The following is a 13,544-nucleotide window of genomic DNA, read 5'->3' as shown; positions in this document are numbered from 1 at the left end:
CCACGTGATGCATGACGTAGTATCTTGAATTGAGTAATGCTGAAGCAGGCAAAAATAGCGGAGAATTTAGGGCCACATGGCCCTAAATTCATTAATTGTTCTATTTAAAAAAAACTAATAAAATTGGAAGTTTGTGATTCGTATTCAGTAGCTTTCGACCCACTAAACAAAAATAATTGGGTGTCAGGGAAAATTATTTTTATGACGTAAAGTTGAAAAATCTGAAAGGCAGACTACCTTTAATGTTTCTAAATTAAAAACAATACCATAAAGATCAGTAGGCAGTAATGCATGAAAAAAGTCAATGTTTGGTGTGAGACGACCCTTTCCTTAAAAATAAATGGTAGTCTCAGGTACAATGAGTGCAGTTTTATAAGGAAATGAGCTGCAGGTTTTACTGAGTATCTTGCAGAACCAGCCACAGTTCTTCTGGACACTTTGACTGTCACACTCGCTTCTTCATTTTGCACCAAAACCCAGCAGCCCTCATTAAGGTTTCCTTTTTAATCTGAAAAGTGCTCTCTTATATGATGCTCCGATACAAACATTTTTTTTTTCTGTAACATTTAATTTTGTGCTGGAAAACAAATGTTTGGAACTCAAAAATGTTTTTGTACTCAAAATGACTCAATAATGTAGAAGTCATCAAATAGAAATCTATAACAAAGTATGTATGAAAAAAATAGGGTGCCTAAGACTTTTGCACTTTTGTATGTCGAGCATAGCATGAATAAATATATATGTTTTGTCCTAATCTACATCCAAAGCACTTCTGCTGTTCTGTCATTACTCCAAAATTTAGTCTTGGCAATATTTATTCATTTTGTGTGTGTGAACTTTCTCCTGAAGAAAAGAAACGAGGGATAAAACGACTCTAGAATTTCAGTCATAATAAATATGGAAATTTAAAAAAAGCTTACAGAGAAAATAAGTAATTGTGCTTTTTGTCATGGGGCATCAGCAGACTTCTGTCTTCTTTCAGGCTGCCAACATTGATTCCTTATTTGCCTTTCTATTTGCATCATCACCTTTGCATCATTGTGAGATAACGTCAAATTGTGTGTGTGGGGGGGGGCGTGCAAGCCATAAGCATCATCAGGGTACTCTGTGGCAGCTCTGACAATTGTGGCCTTTTGTCCCACATCAATATGTATGAAACCTGGCACACAGATGCCTTGGCCAATCAGTTTGTGTCATTTCAGTCTTCCTTGCTACCATCAGCCTTCAGAGCCACACATCACTAGAGCCCAGACTCCCTGGACACACTCACTGATCCATAATGTCATTTTCACTTTCAATCTGCAATGGATAACACTGTCCAGTGGAGGCTTTGCTTGTCTAAAAGGGGGCAGTGCAGTTGTTTCATGATAAGAGGTGGTGTTTTTCTGAAAGAGAGAAATGAAAATTACATTGCAGACACTCTTATCCAGAGAAACATACAACAAGCATACACACACACACACACACACACACACACACACACACACACAGAGCACCTGGAGAGCACCTGAGGGTTAGGTGCCTTGCTCAAGGGCACCTCAGCCATGGAATTTCCTGCCGGTCCGGTCCAGGGAATCAAACCAGCAACCCATTGGGCCAAAGGCTGCTGATCTAACCTTTAGACTATGGCTACCCCAGTTTGCTTGTTTGTTTGTTTGTTTTCAGTGCTGTTTAAAATGCAGTTCCATCACATCTATTACAGTCTTCCCATTCACTTTTTTTTTTTACATGATCAAGGTGCTTACTCCATCAGATCTAATGCCTTTTTTGTCCAGCTGTGACTCCGCAAAAATTTCATAGCGATATCCTTTCACAACTTGCCCTCAATCATATTACATTAACCTCCATTTCTCTGCAGGAGGGACATGGGCTGCATTGAAAACCCTTTGGCTGTGTAATCTGCTACTGTCACAAAATATGACTACTTCTGCTGTCAACCTTATCGGACTTGAAGAACATGGCATTACTAACCAAAACTAAACAAAACGTTTTTTTGACTATACAGCACTGCACACTGACTTGCTGGTTAGAATTTATTTAATTATTCATGCACTCATTTGATTGTTTGTTTATTCGTTTACTTCAGTGCATTGCCTTTCCTCGTAGCCACACTCTCTTTCAGCTTATAATGTCTATGAAATAAAAACTGACAATTTACAATTATCAGTAAAATGTACATTACATGGAAAAGTCATTCCCAAAACTATCCATCCATCCATTATCAATACCATTTATCTCAGCTGACTTCGGACAAGAGGCGGGGTCTCTGTGTTAGCCCTGTGATAGATTGGTGACCTGTCCAGAATGTGCCCTGATTCTTGCCCAAAGTCAGCTGAGATTGGCTCCAGCCCACCTGTGACCCTTAATGGAGAAGTTGTATAGAAAATGAATGAATGGATGGATGGATGGATGAATGAATTATTTAATGAATAGGCCTTCTAAAAAAATCAAGCTAAGCGCCCTCTTGAACAAGAACAAGGCATTCATTATACAGTGGTGATTGAAAGTTTGCGAACCCTTTAGAATTTTCTATATTTCTGCATAAATATGACCTAAAACATCATCAGATTTTCACACAAGTCCTAAAAATAGATAAAGAGAACCCAGTTAAACAAATGAGACAAAAATATTATACTTGGTCATTTGTTTATTGAGGAAAATGGTCCAATATTACACATCTGTGAGTGGCAAAAGTATGTGAACCTTTGCTTTCAGTATCTGGTGTGACCCCCTTGTGCAGCAATAACTGCAACTAAATGTTTCCAATAACTGTTGATCAGTCCTGCACACCAGCTTGGAGGGATTTTAGCCCTTTCCTCCATACAGAACAGCTTCAACTCTGGGATGTTGGTGGGTTTCCTCACATGAACTGCTCGCTTCAGGTCCTTCCACAACATTTTGATTGGATTAAGGTCAGGACTTTGACTTGGCAATTCCAAAACATTAACTTTATTCTTCTTTAACCATTCTTTGATAGAACAACTTGTGTGCTTAGGGTTGTTGTCTTGCTGCATGACCCACCTTCTCTTGAGACCCAGTTCATGGACAGATGTCCTGACATTTTCCTTTAGAATTTGCTGGTATAATTCAGAATTCATTGTTCCATCAATGATGGTAAGCCATCCTGGCCCAGATGCAGCAAAACAGGCTCAAACCATGATACTATCACCAACACCACCATGTTTTACAGATGGGATAAGGTTCTTATGCTGGAATGCAGTGTTTTCCTTTCTCCAAGCATAACGCTTCTCATTTAAACCAAAAGTTCTATTTTGGTCTCATCTGTCCACAAAACATTTTTCCAATAGCCTTCTGGCTTGTCCACGGGATTTTTAGCAAACTGCAGATGAGCAGCAATGTTCTTTTTGGAGAGCAGTGGCTTTCTCTTTGCAACCCTGCCATGCACACCATTGTTGTTCAGTGTTCTCCCGATGGTGGACTCATGAACATTAACATTAGCCAATGTGAGAGAGGCCTTCAGTTGCTTAGAAGTTACCCTGGGGTCCTTTGTGATCTCGGCGTCTATTACACACCTTGGTCTTGGAGTGATCTTTGTTGGTCGACCACTCCTGGGGAGGGTAACAATGGTCTTGAATTTCTTCCATTTGTGCACAATCTGTCTGACTGTGGAATGGTGGAGTCCAAACTCTTTAGAGATGGTTTTGTAACCTTTTTCAGCCTGATGAGCATCAACAACACTTTTTCTGAGGTCCTCAGAAATCTCCTTTGTTTGTGCCATGATACACTTCCACAAACATGTGTTGTGAAGATCAGACTTTGATAGATCCCTGTTCTTTAAATAAAACAGGGTGCCCACTCACACCTGATTGTCATCCCATTGATTGAAAACACCTGACTCTAATTTCACTTTTAAATTATCTGTTTATCCTAGAGGTTCACATACTTTTGCCACTCACAAATATGTAATATTGGATAATTTTCCTCAATAAATAAATGACCAAGTATATTTTGTCTCATTTGTTTAACTGGGTTCTCTTTATCTACTTTTAGGACTTGGGTGAAAATCTGATGATGTTATAGTTCTTATTTATGCAGAAATATAGAAAATTCTAAAGGGTTCACAAACTTTCAAGCACCACTGTATATCAATCCGTGTAGGTTTTAAACATAAGTGGCCAATGTACAGAAAGTCTGCAAGTCAGCCCTTGGTATAGCCCTATATGTTTTTAAAGTAGCCCATCTCCATTTCTTTTACAGTGTCCCAGATGGGTGTGGCGCAAGGACACAACATGTGCTTGGACCCTGGGATCCCAGACAGGGGGAAAAGAAAAGGCTCAGACTTCAGGTGAGAAAGAATCTTATGGCTTGATAATTAACTGACTCATTTCAGAGGAAAAGGATAAGAGATAAAAGAGGAAAGCATTTATTTTACCATTATTATTATTTTTATTTTATTTTATTTTTTTCATCTGTGTGATGAATGGCATGAAATGCTGGGGGTTGGCACCTGCTTAATTTCTCCTTGGCGTTTTAATTCTCAAGGCCCATTTCGGATATTTGATCAGAATAATAATAGACTTTGAGATCTCAAAGGTCAGACTGAGGCAAGAGAGAGTGAAAAGGAGTGAGTAGGAGATGAAAAAGAGTCAGCGAGACAGACTCTGAGAATTGTAACGCAGACAAATAGGACCGATCAATTTCACACAAACCACCTCCATTTTTACCAGAACGTTCTCTGCTACCTGAACGCTTCTCTGTCAAATGATTCGTAATGGACAGTGCACACTGCTGCCTCTGCACTAACACAAGCTCTGACCACTTGTCAGAAAAGAGTGAGTCACCGCTTAGGTTAAACAAGGCCAACACCGAGCTGGAGGTGGCAGATTTTTCTTCCCTGAAGGCGTCCTGGCTATCACACACTCACACATGTGTGTGGAGGGTTTTAGACAGCAGGTGCTGAAGAGTTCAGTGTGTAAGTGAGGAGAATGAATGAAGCACAGACACTCTGGAGGACTGATAGTGACTGATCGTCCTCAGAATGTTCTGCAGCGCTGTGTTACAGCTTTCTGTGGAAGAGAATGGTTTCAGCCTTTTCAATGAACATTTGCCATTAAAAATTGTTGCTTCAGTCAAATTGCAACAGATAGTACTAACACTCTTTTATGCATCCTGTATTCAAATTGTATTATAGATGTATTAATAAGGTTATATAGTTATAAGGTTTCCATGCACTCTCACATTAAAGGATACTAAACTGTATCTTTCTTGTTTTTTTTAAATATCTTTTTCTAGAAATTGATTTAAATGCATAGAGTGGGGGAAAAAGCCCCCCTTAAGGAAAATTCAGTTTTTCTCCAAGTTGAAATGAACCATGTGTTTAGTTTTAATCATAGTTTTTGACAACAGTGACATGAACAATAATGCCACCTAAAGTTTGCCTAAAGTTAATACTTAATTTTTTTTTTAACAAAAACAGACATTGTGCCAAGGGGGCCTTTTACCCCCCCAGTGGGGTAAAAGGCCCCCTGAGGTGGGGCAATAGGCCCCCTCACTCAAAAAAAGCTGTTTGGATAGCAAAAGTGTTTACTTAAGCCTATAATGTGAAAGAAACAAGAAAATATCCCTGAATTAATGAATAGATGCATTATTTTATTATATTTCGCATTTTAATTTCAATATAATTTTGTGTGGATTGAACATGAATTAACAAAGAACAAGTGCATCAATAAATAATGCTAATTGAATCAATGAATTCATTAGCTATCTGCTATTCAGAAATGTATGAAATACAGTAATTATGATAAAAGGAAACGATGCCCCCTGGGGGCCATTTACCCCGCCATTAAGGGGGCATTTTACCCCACAGACTACACTTTTACAAAAAAGGGTCTTACTTTCAAAATGTGATTCAACTTTCTATACCTAATGTATTTTTTTAACGTACTGACTTGTCTACTCATACCACATACACAGCTGTGATATCTGATGAAATAGCAGCTATCTAAATACAGTTTTACTGATATCTGAAATTTATATCACTTACCATGAAATTTGATTTCTCTCCGCTGCGTTGCTGATATGCGATCCATAGTGGATATTTGTATATCTCCGTTGTCAAGCCAGTCCATAGCAACAATAGAAATGTAACTTTGCGCCATCTGGTGGTTATTTTGGGTAAAACAGGCCGGGGGCGTATTATCCCACTCTACTCCACTAGAGAGACGGCTACAATTATCAACATGTTAATGATCTTTTGGCCGTTGCAAAAGTAGAAAAGACTTTCAATACGTAAATTGTGCATGAATAGTTACTCAAACTTCCACTGGAAAAAAATTAGTTGATTCCCGATTACTTAGCGTATCAGATCATGTCACAAGTATTGACACCTTTGTCCACGGTTATCGACACAGTTCCACAGTTATCGACACCCAGATAATTATTTATAAAAAAACAATCGTATGTGGTATTAAGTTAACAAAACATAGTTTTTATTTAAAATTTGTTTTACATAGACTTATATTTAGTACAAACCATCTTTTATATCAATATATCAATGTCTGTGCTTACGTAAATGAGGAAGTAATTCTAATGTTTGTAAACAAATGAACTGATAATGTTTAACCTGTCAGAAAATCTTTTTGTTCCACTTTCTACCCACTTTCTAAGTATTTTCGTAGATCACATTTTGTTAATCATCCGTTGTTGTTTGTATTAATTTCTAGTTTTGTAGTTTACCAATAAATGTTAACAGGCAATCGACATTGTAACCACAGGAAAATCCAGATCAATGGTCGCATGTCATTCCTTGAACCAAAATATAAAATGTCTACTGATATTGTAATATGTGGTAGATATTTACAACAAACTGCAAAAAAAAAAAAGAAAAAAATTCTGAACGGAACAGAAAAATCTGAATATTTCAAGCATGTAATTTTTTATATGCTAAGAATTTAATTCTGGTCTAATTCTATTTATTGCAATAGGATTCCAAATACTCTATAAACATTCCATTCTGTTATGAATCAGGAAAAAATTATGATAAATCACAGCACTTTTATTTTTTTTAAAAGTACTTCATCTTCTTCACCAATGTTACACAAAGATCGATACATAATAGTTGTAAATGTCACTTAATTCCACAGGGTGTCGATAATGGTGGACGCCGATGAAAGTGATCACTATTATCGAAACATCACGTGACTTCTCAAACGTGTGTTTAGATACAAAATGGCAACTGTCAAATGAAAAAGTAAGAAACAAAGTAGGTTTCGACAAGAACATCATGAAATATCAGTGAATTTGATAAGTAAAAACATGTCCATGATCTTTCCACCATGCTTACCTGCGATGATAACGTCCGGGTTTTCCTCAAATTGCTGATCGCGCTAAAAAAATTCCATCTCAGGTAGCCAGCTGTGTCATCAGACGACAAGCTCAAAAGGTGAGGGGGGTCTTCCCGTTGATTAATTAACTCACCTTTGTAAAATTGTTTTTTATTGGTAAATCTGAAAAGGTGTTGATAATTATGGACTGTAGATAATTGTAGCTGCTGCTCTATATCCACATTTCAGGTTAATGAACCAGTACATATTCAAGGTACAAAAGATGTGACCTTAAGGTTACCACCACAGCGACAAGGAAAATACAATTTAATACTATTTTAGTAGTACCATTTAATTCATAAGCATGTAATACCATTTAAAGCTAGTATTACTATAGATTTAGTAGGTGGTGGCTGCTGGTATTTTTTTTAGGTATCACTAATACATAATTTAAAAGTTTAGTTATCACCTTTGGCATTTGAGTTTGAACTGTGTTTCATCTGAATAACAAACACAGCAGACAGAAAAGTTGTAAATCATCTATGTCCTTCATGTTCATAAGACCTGCGACTGAGTCCGTAACATGCCTACTGGTAGCGTATTACAGAAAAGTCACCAAAATGAAATAAAATATATTAGCCCATTGAAGTGCAATATTGGGGGGGGGGGGGGGGGGTTATGCTGTGTAATCATGTGACATAACTGCCACCGACTGGCTGCATGAACCTACAGCACTGGGCTCGTTTCAGTTAGCCCACAGCACCACTCCATATCTTTCTGTGTGTGTGTGGTTTTTTTCCACAACAGCAAGTGGTTCTGTGGCCCTCAGTTGTTAACCACAGATAAGATAAGATGAGGTGGATGCCCATTTTTCTTTTACCTTTGAAAGATGGTGTGTGTGTGTGTGTGTGTGTGGGGGGGGGGGGGGGTAAGCCCTGCTAACCCATTAATACAAGCTGTCCCTGTATACAGTTACAGTTGTGGTCAGAAGTTTATATACAGTGACATGAATGTCATCTTGGATATGAATGTCATGGCAATAGAGGGGCTTTCAGTAATTTCTTTGAACTGTTCTTTTTCTGTAGCAGAATGTACAGCATACATCTTTAATTAAAAAAAAAAACACTGGAATTTGGTGCACAAGATTTAATTTGCTTTGAGTTTTCTGAAATCAACACAGGGTGAAAATTATACACACTGGGTCAAAAAATGACATACGCTCACTTAAATTATTAATTCAGAGCTGCTGAAACTTCCAAAATGTCTTTTATCTTGCCAAGGACGAATTCTCTTAATTTCCTATTAGTGATCATGATTGACTACAGCTGGTAGCTTCTCTGTGCCTTCATAAAAAGGGTTTGTTTATAGCACTCATTGGATTGACCAACACACAGTAAACTGGAAAAGTCCAAGGAGCTCAGTGCAGATCTGAGAAAGAGGATTGCAGATATACACAACTCCAGAATGTCTCTTGGAGCCATTTCTAAACAACTGTAAATTCCAAGATCAGTTCAAACAATTGTATCCAAGTTATTGTGAGGTGTAGTCACTTTGCCAAGCCACTTTGCTTCAAGAAAACCCAAATTGTCACCGTCAGCTGAAAGGAAATTGGTTTGGATGGTCAGGAGCAACCTGGGAACCACCATGGCACAGCCCTGACATGAACTGGAAGCTGATGGATCACTGTCTACAGTTCAGATCACCATGGACTAAGAGGCTGCTATCCAAGAAATAACCCCCTGCAAGCTTAACTAAAGTTTGAAGCTGACCACACGGACAAAGAAAAAGCCTTCTGGAGGATAGCTGTATGGTCAGATGAGACAAAGATTGAATTGTTTGGCCACAATGACCATCATGTACAGAGGGACACTGTACTAGCTGGTGGTGGTGGTAGGATCATCATGCTTTGGGGCTGTTTTGCTGCCAGTGGAACTGGTTCATTACACAAAGTGGATGGAATAGGGATGGCGAAAACTAAAAAAAATCTTGACCGACCACCGAGCCTCATTAGCCGGTTAAAATCGGTTAACCTATGAGTTTAAAATTCTAGAATTGGAATTATTAGAATCTATTCTAAATCTAACCGCGAGCATCCGCACATTCAGTCCCAGTCGCTGCCCTCCACTCACATTACCTTTTCTACAGCGCGAAACATTTAGTCAAACGCGGCACTGATGTCGAGGGGTTTGTATTGGAGCGGAGGACAAATGGCTCCAGCTTAGAGACAGTTTCAGTTGGCCATGATGGCGTTGAAAATAAAGTCAAGTGCTAGAAGAAGTACATAACATTCAGTGATGGGAATAACGGCGTTAAAATAAAGGCTGTTATAACGCCGGGTAATCTAATTAATTAGCTACAATTGTTATAACGCCGTTACCAATACCAACACGCCATTACTGCATGGTATTGAAGTTGCTCTGAAGCCGTACCGACTTGGCTCACAGACATAAAAGCTGCGTTTGTCACTCCCCCTCCAGACACCGCTGTCATTTCATTCTCTCCCCTTCCCTCCAAAAGTCGGCATCTGCGCCTTTAGTTTGTGTGGAGAGATCTGATCTGCAATAACATGCATTGTTGGCTACAGACCGAAACATACTTTCAGAATGCACTGGCCAAGGCAGGACTAAACTCAATGTGCCTTCTAATAATAATTAAAAAAAAAAAAACAGAATAGTAATTTGTAAGCTAAAAAGCCTGTGTCTACACTTTTCTTTCGCCGAGTGGCAGCTGTCTTCAACTGGGGCGGGAGGGCGGGACATGACTGAATGGGTGTTTCTGATTTGTCAGCTGTCGTCCTTACACCGCATGGCATGCCCCAAGCGTTTACAACACAGAATTCCAGGTTCTCCGCTCCAAAATCGGCAGCTTCAAAACGATTGATTTTTTTTTTTAACCGACAACCAAAAAAAATTAACCGGTTGACGTTGATTTGGTCAACCATCGGTCAAACGGTCATCGGTTAACATCCCTAGGATGGAATAATGAAGAAGGAGGACTACCTCAGAATTCTTCAGCATAAACCATCAGAAACTTGAACACGACTTGGGACTTACAACAGGACAATGAACCCAAACACACATCAGAGCTGGTTGTGGAGGATAAAGCAGGCTAACATTAAGCTTAAAACAAGTCCTGACTTCAACCCTATTGAAATTATATGGACCGTGCTTATAAGTCAAGTCCATGCCAAGAAAAAAAAATTTAATTGAACTCTACCAATTCTACCCTGAAGAGTCATGAAATATCCAACCAGAATTCTGCCAGAAGCTTGTTCACGGTAAACAAAAAATGTTTGGTCAAGGTGAATCTTGTGAAGAGACATTTTACCCAAATATTAGGTGTGTTGTATGTATATAATTTTGACCCTGTGTTGATTTAAGAAAACCCAAAGAAAATTTAAACTTGTGCACCAAATTTGAGTGTTTTTTTTTAATTAAAGATGTATGCTGTACATTCTGCCACAGAAAAAGAACAATTCAAAGAAATGACTGAAAGCCCAAGTATTGCCATGACATTCATATCCAAGATGACATTAATGTCAATGTATGTAAACTTCTGACCACAACTGTACATTCACAACACTTTCTAAATAATGAGTATGACTTAATACATCAAGCACTATTCATTTCTGTTCATAAACAAGTACTTTAGAATAGTGGTATAGTACATTCCATATATAAAATTCATATAAACAGAGTATTTAAAATTTTATAACCCAATATTATGAAGGTGTCTACTCATGTTTTATAAAGAGTAATGTATATAACTTTAATAACTTGTGAGAATTTTTACAGGTTTACTGGCTTAGAGTTATTCCGAGGCAGGGGTGCACAAATCAGCAGCCCGGGTGACTGGGACAAACAGATTTCCTGTGTGGGATATTAGGGCTTTTTTTTTTTTTTGAGTTGGTCAGTGGAAAAGTAGAATCAAGAATCAGAGAAATAAAATAAACTCTGCTTCCTGTTGACTTTCATTTGGTGTGTATGTTTAAACATATGCACTTCACAGTTTTGAGACACACCTCCATGCTCCAACTAGTGCATTCTTCCAAACTGGCTAACAGTACAATGTTTTTTACTGGGTGGATTAATTAGCATTCATGAATGACAGGTGGCCTTGTTTAGAATGAGGAATGCTCATGTTTGTGGAAATACTGATGAAACTGTGCAAAGTAAAGTGTAGAGTAAAGCCATTATAAAACTCTGGAGCTAGCACAATATGCACAATATGTCACCTCTCAGTTAAGCGTATCGAGAATAAATATGGCCACAAGCAAGACTTGAAAAAATAATTTATGATGTAAGGAGAGAGCACCATAACTCACAGCAGAAATGTTCATCAATGACCAGTGACTTTTTGTTGAGGTCACATCCAAAATAATGTGCTAAATGAAAAGGACTATAGCTACACAGACATCCCCTTTCCAGGAAATAACATGGTAGTTTATTTCACTTAATGTAGGCTTAACTAGCTAAGTTGCAAAACTATTTTACATTACCATGAGCTACCATTTTTTAACTGTGTTGATTATCCCATTAAGGTATTAAGTATGCAAGGTACAGTTATTTATTAGGGCCTGGTCCCACAACACCGATAACTATAACTATACCTATAACTACAACTATGACTATACCTATACCTGAATTTAGTTCCAGTCTTGTGCAGTCACACCACAACTATAATCCTGACTATAATATTGCTTGGTCCTGACACTCGGATAAATAAATGCATGCAACTTAGGAATAGTCATGGAAGTTTTTTCCAAGTAGTAGCACATTATTCCGGGTCATACTGTACAGCTTGGACTTAAACAACCCATGCACATACTCCGGTGGTTGACAAAATATGCATAGGTAACGGATTACAGAAATATTATAAAAAAAGGATACAAAATACAGAGTGGTTACAGATTTTAATATGGATGCATCATAGATGCTAATAATTTATGGATTGGTCACAGACATTTCAGTATATTACAGATTGGTTACCAGTTTCATATAGATGATGTATCATGGATAAGAAATTAAGAAATAAAAAACAATTAAATGTTTGGACTGCTGAAGTTCATAATAAAAATATCTTACCTGCATTTATATGTTTATTAATTTACTATTGCTATTTCATGGAAAAATCACATATCCATGAATAAAAGATCCATGCTTTGTATTATATATTTTTTTGTTTTCTGTGAATCTGTATTCTGTGACTTCATGATGCAATAAGGATGGACAGAAATGCCTGGGAAAATAACACCTGCTCAGACAACGTCACATGTAAACAATTACCCGATTGGTCAGATGTTTTACTGGATCAGGTCCAGGCCTGGAAAAATCACTCCAGAAGCAATCTCACCAATACAGATAAACCCAGGTCTGGGCTATAGGTATTGTTATTGGTCTGATGTGACCACCAACCACATAAACTACAGGGGAACAATTTATTTATAGTTATCGTTATAATTATCAGTATTGTGGGACCAGGCCTTTATACTATATATATAAAACTGTATTTATAATGCATTATGAATTTAGTATTCATAGAAAGTCTGATGAGTTTTCTTCATTGTTGGAGGATGAAAGAAATGTTAATAATCATGTCTTTCTGATTTGTAGACGTGGGGCTACAGTGCACTTCTCCTGTGACGAAGGTTATGAACTGCAGGGCTCCAAAAGCATAACCTGCATGCGTGTGACTGACAACTATGTAGGCTGGAGTGATGACCGACCCATCTGTAGAGGTACCGCTCATGCTCACGTGCCCAATGCTGAATTTCTATCATGTAGGAAACAGCCCATGTGAGTTGCATGTGCTTGATATGGCTTATATAACAGAGAAGGGGCACAACATGGATGAGAGGCTGACATGAGACAATCTGTGTTACAGATTTCCTAGGAAGGATAAAATGCCTATCTCTGAACTAAGCAGCTTATTTAACCATACTCAGCACTGATTAATTACTTTATTAAGCTTTACTAATTTTCTGATTGTGATTGTCCTCAAGAGTTTCATGAAGGTTCCTCTTGTGAAGGATTGTGAAGAGTCCTCTTCGCAGTGGTGTTTTCAGTGCTACAGTGGTGCTTGAAAGTTTGTGAACCCTTTAGAATTTTCTATAGTTCTGCATAAATATGACCTAAAACATCATCAGATTTTCACACAAGTCCTAAAAATAGATAAAGAGAACCCAGTTAAACAAATGAGACAAAAATATTATACATGGTCATTTATTTATTGAGGAGAATGAGTCAATATTACATATCTGTG

At 37.9% G+C, this 13,544-nt stretch overlaps 1 protein-coding gene across 1 annotated transcript in view; it reads left to right on the top strand.

Moving 5' to 3' along the window:
* Positions 1 to 13,544, top strand: part of csmd2 (CUB and Sushi multiple domains 2) — a 755,566-nt gene that overhangs the window by 422,762 nt on the left and 319,260 nt on the right. Inside the window, exons 8-9 of the mRNA XM_060942244.1 lie at positions 4,219 to 4,306; positions 12,896 to 13,020. Of these exons, the coding sequence (XP_060798227.1) occupies positions 4,219 to 4,306; positions 12,896 to 13,020 (213 nt within the window). The remainder of the gene's footprint in view (positions 1 to 4,218; positions 4,307 to 12,895; positions 13,021 to 13,544) is intronic.

This window comes from Neoarius graeffei, chromosome 16 (assembly GCF_027579695.1).
Source record: "Neoarius graeffei isolate fNeoGra1 chromosome 16, fNeoGra1.pri, whole genome shotgun sequence".
Taxonomy (NCBI): domain Eukaryota; kingdom Metazoa; phylum Chordata; class Actinopteri; order Siluriformes; family Ariidae; genus Neoarius; species Neoarius graeffei.
The sequence above is the reverse complement of the archived record's forward strand: the minus strand, read 5'-3'. Positions and strand labels throughout refer to the sequence as shown.